This window comes from Ciconia boyciana, chromosome 1 (assembly GCF_034638445.1).
Source record: "Ciconia boyciana chromosome 1, ASM3463844v1, whole genome shotgun sequence".
Classification (NCBI taxonomy): Eukaryota; Metazoa; Chordata; class Aves; order Ciconiiformes; family Ciconiidae; genus Ciconia; species Ciconia boyciana.
Window position 1 is genome coordinate 88,290,776 of NC_132934.1, and position 19,182 is coordinate 88,309,957.

Below are 19,182 nucleotides of genomic sequence, written 5' to 3' on the forward strand. Positions count from 1 at the left end.
TTGGATCAATCAGAGAGAGACAGAAGGAAAGGGGAGAAGGGGGAAGAAAAAAAAAAAGATGAAATCCAGCCTGCAGCCCCTCTGAGCGAGCGCTGGAGACCTGGGCTGAGCACACCCTCCCGGCTCTGCCTACGGAGTATCTGCAGCCTCATGTAGTGCCTTCAGGAGACTGAGGGCTGGTTCTTCTGGGGGTGCAGCTGGGGAGGGGTGGGGGGAGAAAGAGGCGAGAGACTCTGCCTCTGGTCCCCGAGCTCTGCGGTCCCAGCCACTGGTCGCTCATCTGCCCAAGGGTCTGGGCTGGGGGATAAGATGAGTGAGAGGCGAAGATCGGCGGTGGCCCTCAGCTCTCGAGCGCACGCTTTCTCGGTAGAAGCCTTGATTGGGACAAATAAAAAGAGGAAACTGCGAGACTGGGAGGACAAGGGGCTGGATTTGTCCATGGAAAGCCTCAGCCCCAACGGCCAGCTAGGGGACAATGAAGACCCGACTCAGTGCCTGGAACTCAACCCCGGTTAGTGCAACTCCTTCCTCTTCGGGGACCCCCCAGCCCCACTCCCTCTCGGCCGCTCGCCGCTGAGCCCTGTCAGCAGCTCTGGGCAGGGAGGCAGCGCGTCCCGGAAAACATCCGGGACGGGGGGTAGAGGAAAAGCGGGGGGGGGATTTTGCGGAGATTCTTTGGATTTTTTTTTTTTTTTTCGGTTTACGGGGACTTTTCTCCTACTCACTGCGGCTCTTTCCTCCCCACAACTCCATGATCTCCCGGGAGGGAACGGCGTGTCCTCCCCCGCTTCCTCCTTCTCCCTTCCTCCTCCCTCTCCGTGCCTGCCGGTCGCAATAGTTCTTCTCGGGTGTCTCGGGACACGCGTTTCGCCTTGCCCGGGAGCTTCCCGACCATCGCGGGGGTGCCGCGTGGGTCGGGGGCAAAGGAGTGGGGCACGACACTCGCATCCCCGCGGGCGGGATCACCCCTTTCCTCTGCCGTGTGCCTTTCCGAGACACCGGCCACCACCCCGAGTCTGCCCCGCGGAGACCGTGCCGCCCTAACCGGAGGTTTCGGTGGAGGAGGAGGCGGCGGGCGCCCCAAATCAGCGTTGCACCGAGTCGAGGGGCACCGGCTCCGTGCACAGGCACCTACGCCCCGCGGCGAGCTCCCACCCGAGACCTCCGCGGGCCGAGGGCGGGCTCAGCCCAGCAGCTAAGGGCCGGGGGCCTGATCCTTCCCCCGGGATCGGGCCCACCGGGGCTCAGCGGCGCGGCCTCGCTCCGCGCCCGGGACGGAGCGCGCAAGCCCCTGCGGCGGCGCGGGGGGCGGCGGAGGGAGGTCTCCCCTCTTTGCAGGGACACTGCTCCCGGCAGGAAAAAGGGCCTCAGCCGGGGCTAGGGGCAGTGGGTGAGGGGGACTCCGAGGAGTCCGGCCCCCGCTACCGAGCCTGGCGCCTCCCGGGAACAGGGGTGTTTGCATCAGCGCCGGGGCCTGGCCCCTTGGTCGGCTGCACGGTGTTTGGGGAGAGAGAGCACGAGACTTCCTTCGTGGTATTTTTATTTTTAATTTAAAACTTTTACCTGTTTATTTATTCTTATTTAAAAGGGAGACGGTAGCTTGGAGTGATCATTTGGCTCAAGCGAAGCCCTCGGTCTGCTCTTGTCCTCCTGGCCGTTTCGCTCCGGCCTAAAACGACGGTCCCGCAAAAGCAGCCGCGGACCCGCGGCCACCCCGAGGGGTGGAAGCGCGCTGCCCCCCGCGCCCGCGCTGCCCCCGCGCCCTCCTCGCCATCCCCCCGCCCCGCTATCCAGCGCCTTGAAATGGGACGGAGGGAGTGGCCCCGATCTCACAATTATATTGTTCCGAGAAAAGGAATTTTAGGTAATTTCTCTTTACTTTTTCTGTTAATACTCAGGTGGGGGGAAAAGGTCAAGCGATTTCTGTGCGCGACCCCCTAAGAGAAAGGGCAGAAATTTCCTCCACTCACGCCAAGTCCACTCCGCTGCACTTGGAGAAGAAAACACCTTTTTTTTTTTTCTTTTTTTTTTTTTTGCGTGACGTTCCCCGCGCTATCCATAAGCATCAGCTGCCTAAAACCCGGCATAAAACACCCCAACCAACCAAACAGAAAAACAACGAACAAAAAAAAAGGAGAGAGAATTAGAGATCGAGGCGTAAAAAATATCTGCTGTAAAAAAAAAATCTATTAAGTGTTTTTGAACGGAGCGAAAGACCGGGAACTCCGGAGACCTCGCCCCGCTCCACTCTCAAGGAACTGCATTTCAATCTGCTTGTAGCAGCAGCAGCCTTTCCCGGTGCGAATCCTAAGGAGAAGTAGGTAAACTCTGCTGCCTGGGACCTCCCTCTCAGCGGAGCGACGGGCGTAAAGGAGAGGGGACAGAAGCGATCAAAATATCAACCACTAAAAAAATAGCTCACGGTTTCCGAGTCTTCCCCGTTCTAAATAATAAATAGGCGAACGACACGACGAAAATCCGCTTTCCAATAACAGAACATATATGTGCATCAGTCTTCTTTTTTAGAACCGTTTCTCATTAATTTTTATCCACAAAAGGACATATTTTTGGACGGCCTAGAAGTTTAATTTGCCCATTTCTCCATGAATTCAAAATAAAAACTGGAAAACTCCCCCTGCGCCAGACTGGAGAGCGGGAAAGAATGGCCGCTAATGCCTGAAACCTTAGAAAGCAAACGTGATGTTTTTCATAAAGCAAAGGAAATCAAGACCAGTTTTAGAAATCATTTTTAGGTGGTTGATAGACTTTAAATAAAGTCCGCCACTGTAATTTGCACAGTCACTTCGTTAAACCTAAATCCTCCGCGGTGTACCGTTGCTGCTGGGTGAAAATTGATTAGCAGCTGTATAATGGCCACCAAATTCCATCTTTATAAGACCCAATTAAGAATAAACTTTACACCTAAAGTATTTTAAACTTGCCAAATCTCCAGCGATATACCAAAAAAAAAAAAAAAAAAAAGGAAAAGGGAGTTTTTATAGCATCCCAAAGGTTCGAAACTCAAAGTTGCTGCCCCCGAGTAGCGTAGGAAATAACTCAGGGCTGTTCCTTCTGCTGGAAATATTATTGGTACGGGTGTGCTTACAGAGAGGCCCCGAATATTACAGTATGTTCTGGGAAATTATGTGTTGATTTTGCCTGTGATAATGTAAACCGGTCTAGCCCGATTTATCGATCTCTTCAGCTCAAGAGGGTCTGAAAGGCTCAGAACCGTTCGCCGCGGGGAAGCAAACACCGCCAAGGGAAGAGTAAGGCTTCGCTCTCCTTTTTGCAGCTCTTCTCCGAGTAGACGGGTGTCGGGATTCCTCTCCCACGCTCTGGCCACGTCTCGCGGGGATCTCCCTCCCCACCGCGAGTGGCACTGGGTGCCCCGCGGCTTGGGGGGTGTCGGCGGGGCGGCCCCGCTCCGCTCCGCTCCCTGCGTGGGGGTTTCGCCGCCCTCGGTGCGGCTCTGCCCTGGACGTGCACAAAATGCCTCCTTCGGGGGGCGTGGGAGGCAGCGCTCCTCTTTTCCCCGTTTTGGCGAAATCCCTCACCCCTTGTGTGCGATTTTCCAGCCGTGCCCAAACCCTTCGGTGACAATATTGGCGATGCCGGGTCGCCTCGGGTGCCCGAGAGACCCTCCCCGCGGCCTCATCTTCCCGGGAGATACGAGGTGGCAGGCTGGGAGGTGCCGGGGCGGCGGGTGGCGTGGGGAAAGGTGAGAAAAGCCAGCGGATAAATCTCCCAGGTTTGTAAAAATATCTCCCTAGCATCCGAGTTATGTATGTCTCAGCAATGAATCGTACCGCCGGAGTTAATGTGCTGTTTTACGATACTCATTTAAAAGGGGGATAAAGCTGGATTTTAATCACGTGCGGGTTTTAATCACGAAGTTGTGAAAAGGGATTCGGGATTACAGCGGCTCTCCCCCTCTGTTACTTCCCCCCCCCCCGCCCACTCGGGGCGCACCGCGCATGGGGCCGCGGCCGGGCCGGCGGGAGGCAGGGGTCGCCGTGAGGCTCGGCGGAGCGGAGGGGAGCGAGGCGGCCGGGAGCCTTCCCGATCTTGCCCCGCCGCCGGGCCGGGCCGGGCCGGGCCGGGCCGCCCCGCATCGTCCGCTGGCCCTCGGCTTTCGCCGCCGCAGCCGCCTCTGCAGCAAGGAGGAGGAGGAGGAGGAGGAGGGTGGCGGGGCGCAGGCGGCGGCGGGCGCCCCTCCGTCCCCTTGGCAGGTTTGGTTTCAGAGGGCAGCAAAACAATGGGCTCGGATGTCTTGTGGGTATTTATAGATTAAACCTGAGCAGCGGAAAGGTCACGGGGGGCCCAGGCGTTGCCTCCCTTGATGTATATATTATTTACCATCGTTTACAGCCGTGGCTTTCGTCGGCCCTTCCCTCTGGCACCCCAGGGGCGCAGGGACAGACCGAGACAGAGCCGAGCGCGCTCCTTTGCTCATCGAAAGTTTCAGACGGTTTTTTTGGGGGGCGACGTCTCCCCGCGGACGGGTTTCCCCCCCCGAAACACGGCTGCTTCCTTAGGCGGTCGTGGTCGCTACACGGAGAGACGCTACACAGGCGCTTCAGAGGCAGAGCAAAACGGTCCGGCTAAAAATTTGTAATTTCTCGGCTTTGGGACGGTCTTGTTCCTCGCAAAGAAACACGCTAGCAAATTGTAAACGAGTTTCGCCAGTGCAGTCTTCATATCACACATCCCATCGGTATTTTTGATTGCATCTATTAAAAATGCACATATCAGTTTAAAAAACCCAACCAAACAAAAACATTTTCGAGAGTTTTATTTTTGTCAGTCAGCGAACACATCGTATTGCAAATTGTTTTTTGTTCCATGTATTTTTCTAAAACCACGAACTACTGCAAAGCTTTGCAATGAGAGAAAACAACACGGCACACATTTTGAGACCTACAACGTGTTTATTACAGTCGCTTATCCATAAGATTAAGATCCGATAGCTTGACAAAGCCTTCCGTGGCTGGCAAGAGTAAAACCTCCATCTCTTTTATGACGGTGTGTTGTTCTCCTGCCTATCCTGGGAGGCTACATGAATATCCATCCTAATCCCACTCCGCCGCAGTGTACCTGCTCCTCCTTGCCCCCGAGCAAACCCCCTCCACCGGCGGGGATGCCGGAGCCATGCAGCCCACCGATCCTCAGGAGAGGCAAACAAATTTTAAGAGCAGGAGAAGTGTGATTGATCATACGTGATTTTTTTTATACCACTGCTTCTGAATGCTCATATTGATGAAGTCCCATTATTTGAGCAGCGGCTGTTAAATCCGTGAGTAGGGAGTGACTTAATTTGGTTCCAGACGTAGTTTCTCACTTCAGCTTTTGTTCGAGCGCTTGGTGGATGGGACTAGGACTTCAAGAGCTGGCAGAGAACTTTTTCTTGTCTCTTTCCTGAGGCAGGGTGAATGGGTGTACACTGTCCTTTGCATGGTCCGTGAGGCTTGCCGATGAGCAACGCTCCATAACAATGAGGTGTAAGACAGAGAGCGTCAGCTTTGCCTTTGGCAGAAGAGCTTGGGACTGGAATTTATTGATGCAATGTCTTTCGAACAAATGCATGTGACTGGGATTATATGAATTCATTCCACCTGTTGGATCATCAGTTTGCCTCTTCAAGAGGGGATACCGAGCTCAGATCCATTGCTCCCTTGTGTATACGATGGAAGGAAATGCGAAAATCTGACCCTCGTAATGCCTCTGCTCCCCCTGTACTCTGGCCGCAGAGCTAATGCTCTTGCCCTTCCCAGAGGAGGCAGTTGCAGGAGGCAGATGGAGCTGTCCAGATGAGAGCCAGGAGAGCCCTGTGGGGGCTCGGGAAAGGGTTGCCTTGGTCAAGTTCATACAACTCTGACCTTGGAGCCGGAGGAGACAGAGAGTGAGAAAGATTTGTCTCTGCAGTAATGTGTCTTACTGAATTGGTGAACTCCTGCTGCTGGGTTTGTGAAACTCTTCCTGCAGAGAGGTGAATTGCTCACACTGTATTAAGAGGGCAGGTAATACAATAATAGACACAGATCTTAGAGAACAACAGAGTGATAGAAAAAAGGCAGCATGTCAAACAATATCTTCCTTTCCTTTATATGTATTTTAAAACTGCAGTGTTTTTTACGCAGGTTTATTCCATCTGCTGGGAAGGGGAAAGCTGCTATTTCAAAAGATGTTTCTTGTCTTTGACAAGAACTTTGGGAGAATCCAAAAAGCTTCTGTTACAAGCAAAAGTCAAGTAATTCCTTACAAACCATCAATCACATCTCCCTCCTCCCACTTGGGACTGAGCGCTTATATCAAATATCAGCCCAGCTAGCCTCTCCTCAGGCAGAAGTGTCCTGCTTTATCTGTATTGGTCTTTAGGGAAAACTGATGCTTTTTTCAGATGGAAAAGTTGAAAGATGTCTTCCAAGAGCGCTACATTCAGGAAAGAGCATTTGCATTGTTTTACAACACAGTCAGTGCCACTTAAGTCACTTCTATTCACACAGATCACTGTTCCTGTCTTAATCAGTTGGATTCCTGTATGAATCTTTGCTTGCGGTCTTATGTCTTCAAAGGTCAAAGAGTGGGGGTTTTTTTAACTTTTCTTTTTTCCTGCCTTCTGATCCAGATTAATAAGCTTACACTAGTTTAAAAAATGCACTAAAATCAGTCCAAAAGCACTCGGAAAATTCCTGGATATATTGAGACCAGCTCATATGGCATTTACATCAGTTCCTGTTGCAAGTAAAATCTATTCAAGTGCAATTTAAATCACCCCAAGCGTCCATATTGAGATCTGTAGTTTACACCAGTGATGTAAAATCAAGTCCAATGAAAGAAGCTTAAGTTTTCTAAAACTGACATTTCAGAGATCAACAGAGTTTCCCAGAGAGGCTGAGCTTGCTAGTGCCTGTTGATGGAGTTACAGGATTTTAAGCCAGCCCTTAGCTCTCTGACATCCTCCTGAGCAATACAATTACTTTGCAGTAATGGGATGGGAAGTTATGTTTAAATCCTGACAGCAAAAGCAAGGTGGGCATACATGCAAATGGTTAGTATCTGTCATCCTGGGAGCTCTGTGGCTCCATTAGGAAGAGAAACAGGGAAACGCAGGCAACTGGGGGCTTCCCAGCGCTCCAGTGCCTAATCCTGCCCAGAGCAGCTCTGCATAGCAGGACACTGAAAGATTTTGCTTTTCTGGCTTATTATTCAAACTAGAGTTTCCACAAGTAGAGAGTACTGTGCAGCAATGCTAAGCCATTTTCATTTTCAGAGAAAAAAATGGTGTAGCTTTTTGCTGCTTATTTTCAATACTGGTTAAAATAGGTTATGATTCCAACCTTTCTGCCTGCAAAGCATCTCCTGCCTCAAAATACAATGCCATTGCATTTCTTGTGGTAAAAGCTGTCATGTGCTTTGGTGAGAAGGGCTAGGGAAAGATAACACAGTGTTATGGTAAAATTAAATTGAAATATCTTTGAAAGCTGATTAAGAAATTTTAAAACTCTGAGAGGAAATGTAGCGCAAATTCAAGTTCTAGCAACAATATTCATGCCGAGGGCATCTTTTAATTGCATATTCTGCAAGATCAGAAAACAATGAATCAGTAAATCAATCCAAGAAGTGACAAAAGCACTTGTTACAATAATATTTACAATAATATTTCCATATGCTGTTTGCTCAGTTGAGCTTTTGATCTGACAGTATTGTGAAGATGGTGAAAGGATTGCCCGAGTCAAACCCCTGTGACAGTGGGTTGTCCACTGTTTGCTGTATATTTGCATATGTAAACTTACAGCTGCTAGAGAGAAGGCTGCACCTAGCAAATGTCTTAGGCCAGCACATACTGATTCACAACAACAGAGGAATTCAGAGGAGGATTTTTAATCCGGGGACTCAGCAGAAAAAAAGTGAAGATGGTGAGGAGTCATTTAGGTTTGGTTGAATAAAAGCTATTTTTTTTTTTTACTTTATTGAGAAACAGGAAAACGTAGGTTTTGGCCAACCTTTAAATATTTATTTTTGTATCGTCAAACTACCTCACATTTTCAAGTTATGCAACCATTTTAAAATGGATTCCCAAACCTCCTTGTTTAAATTAATTAAAAATATTTTTAAAATAAGTTATAAAATGAATTTTCAATTAAAAAACCAAGACATTTTGATTAGATAATAATGAAATCAAGTATTTGGACATTCAAAACTGCTTCCCAATTTTTCTTCTTTTAACAATCAAAGTTATTTGCCAAATTCTGCAGGATTTCATAACTAATTTTTCATATCTCCAAAGCTGTATTTTCTTGGTCATTTCACTACATATATATTAAAAAAAAAGTTCAGCTAAACTCTTGCACGGTAGAATTTAGTCCCTGTCATAGTGGACAGTTTCACTGCACTGCATCTGCACCTGCTCATTCTTCTTAAGGCTTTTGCTTTTTGGGAACAAAATCTTCCAGTATTGTTAAATGAACATTTTCAGCAATGTCCACACGTGTAGCTCTTGGAAAGGAGCTTGGGAAGAAATTATTGCCAACCACCTTTAAAAGAACTAATTTACAGTTTCTAGAGAGTACTTAACCAACTGGTTAAGAACTGACACAAATCATATTAATAATCAGCACATTTATATGAATGCAGCCACAGCAAAAATTGTTTGAAAATCAGTGGGCCAGGGCACACAGAATAATTATGAATGACTTACAGTTCTTTCACTTCACTCAGGGATTGGATGCACTCTTGGCTAGCATTAACATTTTTCCCATGACCAAAGTATTAACAAAACCAAGCCTCTACTTTTAGGAGCTTCAGGAAAAAGAGAACTCCCTGGTCAGAAATCTACCCCAAAACTAAGGGGAAAACTGAAGACACCAGAGTGTCTTTTCTTTTAATGAGAGTGAAGAGCTGTGCATCGTAGACTTCTTAAGAAGCTGCACCAGTTAATAGCAGTATCAATAAATAAGATATCAAAAGTGCTGACTGACTGTGTGGGTGCTTACGGACAGAAAATAATTCTAAGGAGCATACGTCATAACATTTAGAAAGGTATGGTGCGTACGATGAGTAGGTTAGGGAGTCTTCAAAAATAGGTTCTTGTTTTATCCCTGAAATGCCTGCAGATCAGTTCTGTAAGTTTGAGTTTGCTGAGGAAGAAGGGACCTTGGGAATAGATGGAGAGATTCACAGATAGACTTTTTTTCACCTACTTGCTGCAATGGATTGTCCTCAATCCTGCTCGGAGGTTCCTATTAAAAGGTCAGTTATTAAATGTTCATAGGTGTTATTGTCATCACTTCTACAAGCATCACTTAGTTGGATGAATAAATTATCCCAGCGCTGCCCTGGCATCCCTCTTTCAGCTTTGCATGTAGATGCACTTTGCACAGAAAAAATGCAATTGTATTTTTATTGTGCTTTAAGCAGTCATTCTTATCAGGGCAAAAAAATAGCAGAAGAAGATGAGTTGAGTATTCCCTTGTACCCCCTCAGACCTTCATGGAAACACTCGCACTGGCTTTTTCGAAAGCAGACTTCAGCCTTGAGGTTGTACTGGACTCTGCTGCTGTCTTAGCTTGTAATAAAATACCATGCAATAATTGGGATTAGCAATCCTAAATTTTTAGTTTACATATCCTCTTGCAAAGATGTGTATTGCCCCTGAGTTTGTTCTTTTATTTATCAGGTATCTGCAAAATTAGAAAGCAAAGACATTGGAAGTGTCCTATGACATTGCACAATACAGTAACACGAAGGCTGTGTGGAAGCACATTTATGAGGCAGCTGCTAAAGGAGGCCTGATTCCACAAGATGCCAAGCATCTGCATTTCAAAGGACTTTATGGTGCTGATTTTCAAGGGCGCAGCTTTTGTGACCTTATTTTCAGTGGCGTTAAGAACACATAATAATCATGGAGATGTTGACCTCTCGCTTGATTTCTGCTCTGAGATGCCCTAAACAGACAGTGATAGCCAGAAAGTAGCCTCCCCCTCAGCACAACTGTCAGATTGGAATAATTTTGACTTATGTACGGGGATTTCTTTTTCATCTGCTGGAATACTGAGTCTGTATGAGTAAAATAATCATGACAGTGAGGTTAATGCCTGGGTGATCACTTTTATGCTATGGAAGGATCATGTTTTCCTCTGCTCTTCAGTTTTTGTGCAAATGCCTGATGGTGTGAAAACTATCAGGTTGGATCAGATACAGGTTTCTGGATTATGCCCGTCTTTGCAATTTCTAAGTGCTCCTGCCTTTTTATTGTGTAATACAATAAAACAGTGCTCCATACAAGGCAACGAGGCTGTTATTTTTAAACTGAGAAGTTGTTTTTTACTTCAGAAAACTTAATCTTTTTATGCCAGAAGGTTGTAGGAAGCTGGGAAAATATAGAATACAGCACATGACCGTGGGTCCCTAATGGTTTTTATTTTGCTCCAGAATTTAAAAGATAAATAGAAGATTTATTATTGTAGGATTTGGGGTTTTCCTGTGCCAGGCTCCTTGGAGCAAATAAAAAAAAGTCTTCATTTACCATCAAACAACCCTAGCAAAGTCTCCATCTGCCTAGCGTCAAGCCAGTCACGTTATTCACTTCAGTGCTTGTGAGTGTTACCCACATAAGACTGTAACATCACAGTTCTGTTATGCAGGTCCCTGCAATGCTGACGGAGTGGCGGAAAGCCTGTGCTGCCCTGTTAGAGACTGCTTAGATTATTTTGTACATAGTAATTCTGTTTACTCCATAACTCAGGAAATTGCACCTGGACTGGGGAAAGGGAAGGTGGCTGTGAAAGTGCCTAGCAGCGTGCTGTTACAGAAATGGACAATAATTAATAGCTTTTTTGAAAATATAGTCATATAATGCAGCTTCAGGGAAAACATCTCATTCTCCTTGGAATGAAAGATCCGATTGTGAAGAAGCTGTTTATTAAGAGTGTTTCAAGACTGATTGCTTGAGTGACATTAACGTGCTGAGCATCATTTATCTGGGGTAATTCGGGAATAATTAGAAAAAATTGAGAGGCTTGACTGAGTACATACGGGGCACATGAGTGAGTAATCCAGTATGGTTACAGCCTTTAACAGAAAAGCAGTTCAGCCCCAAAAGGGGACGGAAAATGTCTAGGGCATTTGTTGCCTCTGTCCTTTTGCCATGTCAGATGCCCTGTCCCTGGTTGTGCTCTCAGACACCCGCTGGACTGGGATGTCCCTGGGCTTCTGTAGGTGCTGACTTGTCCTTGGGCTGAGAAATAGTAGAGGAATAACAAATCAAGAAGAGGAGTGCTGTAGCTCAGCCTGGATGAGGACGGGGTGCCCCGTGTTGCTCTGAGGGGCCCACTTGGCGGGGGCAAAGGACATAACATACCAGTGAAAGGGCCAGGTCACTGTTGTGTTAGCTTCATTTTAATGTTGAGTCATGTGTGTACACTATCCTTCGGGGGGTGGAATGATGGTGAAATCAGGAAGAGATGAGTTAATAGGGGCAAAGGAGTAGAAAACCATGCAGAAAGCGGGATCACTGTTGGGAAGGGACGAGGAGAATGAGGCAGGAAAGGGAGTGGTTCAGGGTTTCATCTCCTACCCACCAGCTGCTCGCATGAGGAGGAATTAGAAATTATTTTCAGACTTTCTTCCTGCATCTGGGTACCCTCCTGTTTTTTGTTTTTTGTTTTTTTTCCCCCCAAATAATGAATGGCATGGTTCCTATAAATGAAATATACATTCAAAATATTTTATGAAGGCAACTTAGTACATTATACCAGACAAACGTAATCATTTGGTGTAGCTTAGATATGTAAGAGGCCTGGGGGAAAAAAGGGAAAACATTGCAAATAAGCAGAAGCTTTCAGGAAAAAGAACAAGGTTTCTTCCCATGGTCTTTGTTCTCCATGGTTTGATGTGAATAAATCAGGAATTTCAGGAAAAATTATAAAGATTCTTCTAGATGAAATATTTTTTCTTACAGTTAACTCCATAGGGTTTTTTAGAATAATATTTAAAATCTTTTTTGCTACTTTTATTCAGGCCTTCAGTCTTTTTATAATCAATAGATGTTACACATGGAGTTGTTTTAAATCTATTTTATTATTCAGTTGCATTGGCTGTACATTATTGATTTCCATTGTATATAAAAATCAGATATTTCAGTGCTTTATATTATTAATATCTAAATTGTCAGTATACAGAAGTTTTTTATGTGTCTGAGAGAACATGTTAGTCATTATTGCAATGAATGTAGTTATTTATTATATAGGTATACCTAGAGGCAATTTCTAATTGCTAATTAAATTACACATAGCACATTTCTTATTGTTAAGGAAGTAATTAAACTTGGCTTATGATAATCAGCTACCACAAATAATTCAGTCTTCCTCCTCTACTCAAAATTTCTACTTGTTATTTTGTTTATTTGTGTGCTTTTCCTGGGGGTCGGGGTGGAGGGAAGAGGGAGGCAGCTTTTCTGCACAGCAGCAAAATTTTTTGGAAATGTCACTCTGGGCTAGGGCGATGTAATTTGAATTATGAAGAATTATGAATAGTGGTAATGTTTTCTTATTACAATTATTTGTAGTTGAATGAGAATATTTATTTGTAAACTGACCCTTAATAATTTTATTTACACATATTCAGACAATTGCTGTGTATTCATAAAAACACTTCACAGTCCTGAATTAAAATATAAATAATTACATCTCAGATAGCTGCTATTCACTGCAGCATTTACACAGTGATATTTGCTGTGCAGATAAATGGGAAGAAAAAGCTTATTATTATTATGGTCATCTAATGAAGTGTATACTAGTTATTTTGTATTTCTTTCCTGAAAAATAATTGTGTGTCTTTTTTAGTCTTTTTTGCCTATTTCCACTTCCTTTTTTATTTGCTCTAGATTCACAGTTGTAGTATTTTTGACTTGTCTGAGTCATGACTTTTCTCCTGTAAATCAGGATGCTTATCTAGCTTTATTTCTGAAGCAAGAAGTGATTCATTGTTAGCACTTGGGCTGTTGCACATACTTAGACTGTTGACTCTTTGGGACAGCACGGTGATCTTTGCTTACATTTAACAGTACAGTGGAGCATCAATCCACATCCAGGGCTTTGGATATTACAGTTGTACAAAGAATAATATTTTGAAGGTGTTGCTGGTTAGTCACCTTCCTTTAATAAGACAACATTCATACCAGCCGTTTACACTGTGGTTGGCTAAATTTTTTCCCATGTACGTACTAAGATGTGATCTTCATTTTGTATGCCGGACTTTCCTTCTTTGAGCACAGCAGGTCAAATGCTCTTAACTCTTCCCTGTAACTCCATCATTAGGGAAGCAGGGATTTCAACCAGGATTTGTCATTATTTTACTTGTGGTCTGAGTTTGACATAATTTAATAATAAATTCAAAGGGACGCTCGATGATATTTGAGTAGGAACTCAAATCTCAGTACAGTGGAAACCCTACATGAATAATGAAGAAATAATGAAAGTAGAGTTTTGTGAAGTAGAACAGAGGTATTGTGTTGTTTTGGTGCACAATGAATTACAGGTGAAATCTCCATTTTATAAAGGAATATTTTGTGAAAAAAAGTCAGAAATTCCTGAGATATGTTTCCTCTTTCTCTCTCTAAGATGTTGGGAGAAAACCTCTTTCTTCTTGTATATCTTAAAAATAAACAAGGGAGTAGAAAGCAGTAATTTCTCATTTGTGGGTGCAGAGAACAATCTGAAGCTGAAGATTTAGTTTGCAGAGTTTGCAGAGCAATTAAGAATAACAGGATTCCCAATTCAAATTGTTGGCTCGAAATGCATCCTGATTTAGTAAGGAAAGCACAGGAATCAGTCAGTGATTGAGTCCCTTACGCAAGGGATTTGCAAAATTGGAGATAGAACAGTTTCATTTTCTTCAGTTAAACTTTGGCTACCCTCGCACAGATATAAAGCTTATTTTTTATGAGGGCATGAGTTTCAACAGTTATTTTAAAATATTTGTTTCTTTGTTTCTCTTCAGAAGAGTCTGTAGATATCTATTTGGGGCCAGATTCAGCAAGCAGCTGAGAACTCTAGCCCATCTTGTCACTGTATTTAAACAAAAGCTTAACAGTGACAAGACTTATACAAAATATCAAATATTCCTCATTTTTAGTGAATGTAGTTCTCCCTCTCTTTTTTGTTTTTGTTCTAGAATTTATTTTGTTTAAGAATTTGGGATTTTTTGCAAGGAAGAAATTCCCGCTGCTTTTACCAGATCAGAAAAAGTGACTGTCTAATATTGAACAGCAAAGAATTTGGGTTCAAATCCCATTTTGCTTGCTATGTACTTTCTCCACATTATGTGCATGTATAAGCCTCTCTATATAGATAGATTTATAGTATGTACATGTATATATTATACAAATAATATTTTTGGATATATATATATTTTTAATAAGACTGTAGTCTAATCTTTTTCTAGGGCCACTAAACCCCTGAATTTAAACATTTAACATATTTTAAGAGTTTTAGAAATACCAGTCTTTTCTGTTCCTATTTTGCACTTACAGTTTGTTATGGCAACAAGTATTAGATACTAGTATTACATTTGACAGCTAGAAATAAGAGAATCGTGCTCTGCAAACGGTTTCAGGCATTTGGTAATGAAATTTGGTTCATTTTACAATGGAATTTAAACACCTGTTTTTGTATAGGGCAGCAAAAAAAAAAAAGCCTTGCTTTTTAATGGGAGAAGCATTGTTTTATGCATCGATTTATCCAATTAAGTTTGCAGCAAATACCTAATGTTCAGGAGTTGAAGGTAGAACTGTCTGCTGTCTTTGGTGAGAACCATGCAACAACAAGAGCATTCCCATTTATCCAGCAGATATATTCATGGCAGCAAGGGTTTCCCTCCAGGCAAAAGTGGAGGTGAAATCCTCTTTTAGAAGGGCAATTAAAAAAATTCCCCGTGTTAAACAGAAGTGCAAAAAACTCTTTTAATGAAAGACAGATTGCAAGAGTTTGCCTAAGATTATCACTCCGCTAAACTGAAGCAGAGCAGCTGAAATTCCTGCATCCTTTGCATCCCGTGAGCAAGGCAAGGGCAAAAGCTGGGGCAAAAACATTAAATAGCATGGGAGCAAACAGCTGTGAGGAAGAAAAAGCTGCACTTTTAGTCACTGAATCTCTTAGCAAAAGAAAATAATAGTTTAGTAAAAGCCAAAGTAAGCAAACTCTGGGCTGTGCCATGCCATAAATCCTTAAAGGGTCACTCTCAACTGGGATTAAAAAAAAAAAAGATCAGTTCTGAACTCCTCCAGTTTCTGCTCCCTTTAAATACTCTGTGGCATTTAAAAGTGTATAAAACTTCCATTTTTGTCCCTGGGATCTTTCCTTCTTTGTGTTTGCAAAGGTGGTTTCTGTTAGCCAGCTTCCTCCTTGCTATCTGAGGCCCTGATCCTGCCAAAATGTATTCATGTCCTTTATTGTGGCGAGTCTCCCATCAAAATCTCTCCCAGCAGGAAAGGTGAGCTCACATTTATGTGTTTGTAGGATCAGCGCCTAATTGTAGGGGAAATGGAAACTGCACAGAGTTCTGTCCATGGCGCAAAGTAAACAATAGAGAATATGGAGTAAAATATATTTTTTTAATACTTCAATTATAGAAACACTAGATGTGATGTGTAACTCTAGTAAGGGACCGACCCTTCAGAGAGGAATGTAATTTTTCATGTTGTAAGTATATAGTTTTAAGCAGAAATAGCTATTAAAATAACATGTATTGAAATTATTGTAGTTGTGAGGAGAGGAATCAGGTTCTTTATTTTCATTCTATATTTTCCTTTTAATGTAAAATTGTCAAGCCCTTTTGTTGCTTGCCATTGAAGTGCAGTGGGACTTTGATTTTATTTCCCTGGTTGCATGATCTTGTTTTGCATATTTAGCAGTTCTGATGATGGAACTTAAGATAAGTCCCTTCAGAAATTGCAGTATTTGTTAAGTCACCTTTTATGGTGGCAACAGAAGACAGAATGTTAAACAAAATGAAATTGTGACCCCTTATATGTCCTTATTCAAAAAAATAGTCTCACTGAAGTCACTGGGAGCTGGAAAATATACCAGATGCAATTTAGACATTTACTTGAACCTAAAAACTTAAACTGCATTTGAAATTGCAAAAAAAAAAGTGTGCTTAAATCATCTACATGCTTTCAAAGATGCTATCAAGATTTAAAGTATGATACTGGCATGCATGACCATAACTGAAAAATCTAATCTAGCCATAGCATGCTACCTTTAACTTGTGCTACAGCTGGTTGAGATAAAGACTGCAAACCTGCTGTCATCTTACAGAGCTAGGTAAAGTCACTGCACAAACCTCTGTCAGACCCAACAGGAAGAATGGGAATGATAGCAGACTGAACTGTTAGGTGAGAAATGATCTTTCTGAGTATCAACCTGAGATAAAAGTTGGGGAAAGGTGTTTTGCTGTTACTCAGTTTTTGGACCTCAGTTGCAGGAAAGTTATGAAGAAGAGAGGCAATCTTTATATCTTCCTGTCTCTTCTCACACACTGGTGCAGCTGTTTTACTGAGAGCCATTTGCAGAGCACAGGTGAGATGTTAGTATTTAGAACTTGTAAAACAAAATATGAACGACTGCATAGCAGCACTTCAGAAAGATTTTATAAGCATTTTCCACTCCAAAGGTCTAGTTTTGCTCTTCTTCTGGGCCCAGAACTCTTGATGACTTTTAAAGGGTATTTCGGTGAAAGAAGCAAGCTTCTTGCAAGCAGCTGGACAAATGACTTGCATTATGTCCTGATGTCCCCATCACAGAAATGTTAGTTCCTCCTGTCCCTTCCCCAATGGCTGTATCCTGTTGTTTACCAACATTTTCAGGTCCACATACTTTTCCCTGAATAACTCATAGCATCCCAATTTCAGTCCCAACTCCTCTACTACAGTCAGGCACAGGGTAGCGTTTTCTCCATCTGTCTCTTATCTCAGGATGTTCTGCCTGGATGTGCACGTAGAGCAAGTAGCCAAGACAGCCTCTTAGTTGAGAGTGCTAATTTGTTTAGCCATTGATTTTCACAGAATTTGTAGAAATTAAATTCCTCTGAGACCTCTATCCATCTGTCAAAGTTGGTTGAAGCTGACCAGTGAGTCAGTTTGGATCAGTGGGTCCAGAATATTAAGGGGAAAGGGAAAATTGACCATCTGATGGCCTCCCGTGAGCCTAATTTCCCAAGAAATATAGCTTAAACTTTTGATACATAGACAATCTATCCCCTTACATTTTCTATCCCAGTGTTCAAAGGAGATGCTTTAGGCTAGAGTTACTTTATGTGCTTATGAAGGGATGATGAAAAAATAATGTTCCACACTTTCACACAGTTTTTGTCATTTGTATAGCTTCATTCTTCAACTTTCAGATCTGAGTGCCACTTTAGGAAAAAAACCCAACTGCATAATGCTTATGCACATACTGCTAAAAGGCACTAATTCTCTCTGCCCTTTTATTCCTGACATAGGTCTTTTAAACACAACATTTCCTCTTCTTTCCCACAATATATGATAAGGAGAGACATAGCTAACAAAATGCAGTATATCATGATTAGCGAACAAATCAGCACCTGAAGATATAAACAGAACGTCAAAACTTAAAACTACTGGTTTAGAGACTTTGCAGATTCACACAGATGTTTATAAGGTGGTTTGCAGACTTGCTTGGCAGCTTGGTTCAAAAGATATTGCGCTTCCTGGTGGTGAGGGCAGAGGGGTGTGTACAGTGGGGAGCTGAGCTTGGCGCCAAGTCCTGCTACTTACCTGCTGCTTGACTTCAAACCAGATGTAGGCCATATTGGTTTTGATCCTGTTCATTTTGTTTCAGCTGGTATTTGAGTATTCAATCAATGATAAATAAACTTGTGTGTGTATGAGACCCATTGTCTGATATCTAAAGTACACTCAAATATGGTGAAATAAAGATTACCATTTGAATGCAAAGCTTCAGTCTTAACTCTTGTTTTGAGAAGTTCAGTGTATTAAACTGCATTATTAAAACACTTTAGGGTTTTATGAATGTCATTTTACTTGCTTGATTTTTCCGGAAGGAGATTTGAGTTGTTACACATTCAACTGATGTACTGTAACATTACCTTAATGCTGACTCGGACAAACTGGTCAGGAGCATTTTCCCAGAGATCGCTGTGCCTTCGCCACTGCCCCTTCCCTTGGGCTGTTTTAGAAGCCTTGACAACTCAGAAGGATATGTTTCCCCTTATTTGTTAAATGTTAACATTTGTCTAATGATAATTAATATAGAATTAAACTTTCATATTTTTTTCAGTGGTTTCATATAAATAGTTACATCCTCTGAGTGAAAATCTCCCTGACAGGGAAACCCAGATTAAGAACCAGTTTACCACCTAAGACTAATTTAAACCCCATATTAAGGGTTTAGTATAGTTTGCTGGCTCTTGTGTGGAACACTGGATATGAATTTCACCAGAATATTTATAGATACAACATTCGTCCTTTGTATCACCATCTGCTCGCCACCTCTATTTCTCTAGCTGAACTTCAGGGTCTGTACCAATGTCATTGGAAGCTTTAAAATCTGCCATTAAAATAACAACAACAGCAGAGATCTGCTGTTAAAATAATAGCAACAACATCCCTCTGTGGGATGCTAGGGAACACACGACTATGGACAGGCCTGATCCAGCATTCCTTTCCTGCCCTAGGAGCTTTTTTTGGGGAAAAAAAAAAAGAAAAAAAGTAATGCATGGTCTGACTCCGTTTGTGTATAGATAGATGGAAATGTGGAACTACTTTCTCCCATTGTCCTTCTAGCTGAACACTGGGGAGAGAGTGGAACAATGCATGGAAATGCCATGGAGGGAATGTAAAGAGATGCTCAGCAAATGAATTCAATATAAACAGAGATAAAACCACTGATAATGTTAATTTATATGCTTTTCAAATGACTCTCCATGTAATTGTGACTGAGCCAGCTTCTACACGTTACAGTTAATGGTAGCAGGGTTACAGTTAAGGGGAGCAGTCCTTATATCTGATAGCAGTGGGACTGAACTTGTGGGTCATGTGTGAAACACCCTGAAAACACAAGCACAGTTGTGAGCAAGAAAACAAGGTGTGAAAATGAAAGTAATAATTAAACATTAAATGTCTGGCAAATTTTTATTTGA

General features: G+C 43.1%; 1 protein-coding gene across 1 annotated transcript in view; it reads left to right on the forward strand.

Moving 5' to 3' along the window:
- The first annotated feature begins 309 nt into the window (after positions 1-309).
- TBX15 (T-box transcription factor 15) overlaps positions 310-19,182 on the forward strand; it is a 98,008-nt gene continuing 79,135 nt past the window's right edge. The window contains exon 1 of the mRNA XM_072851112.1: positions 310-511. Coding sequence (XP_072707213.1) covers positions 310-511 — 202 coding nt within the window. The remainder of the gene's footprint in view (positions 512-19,182) is intronic.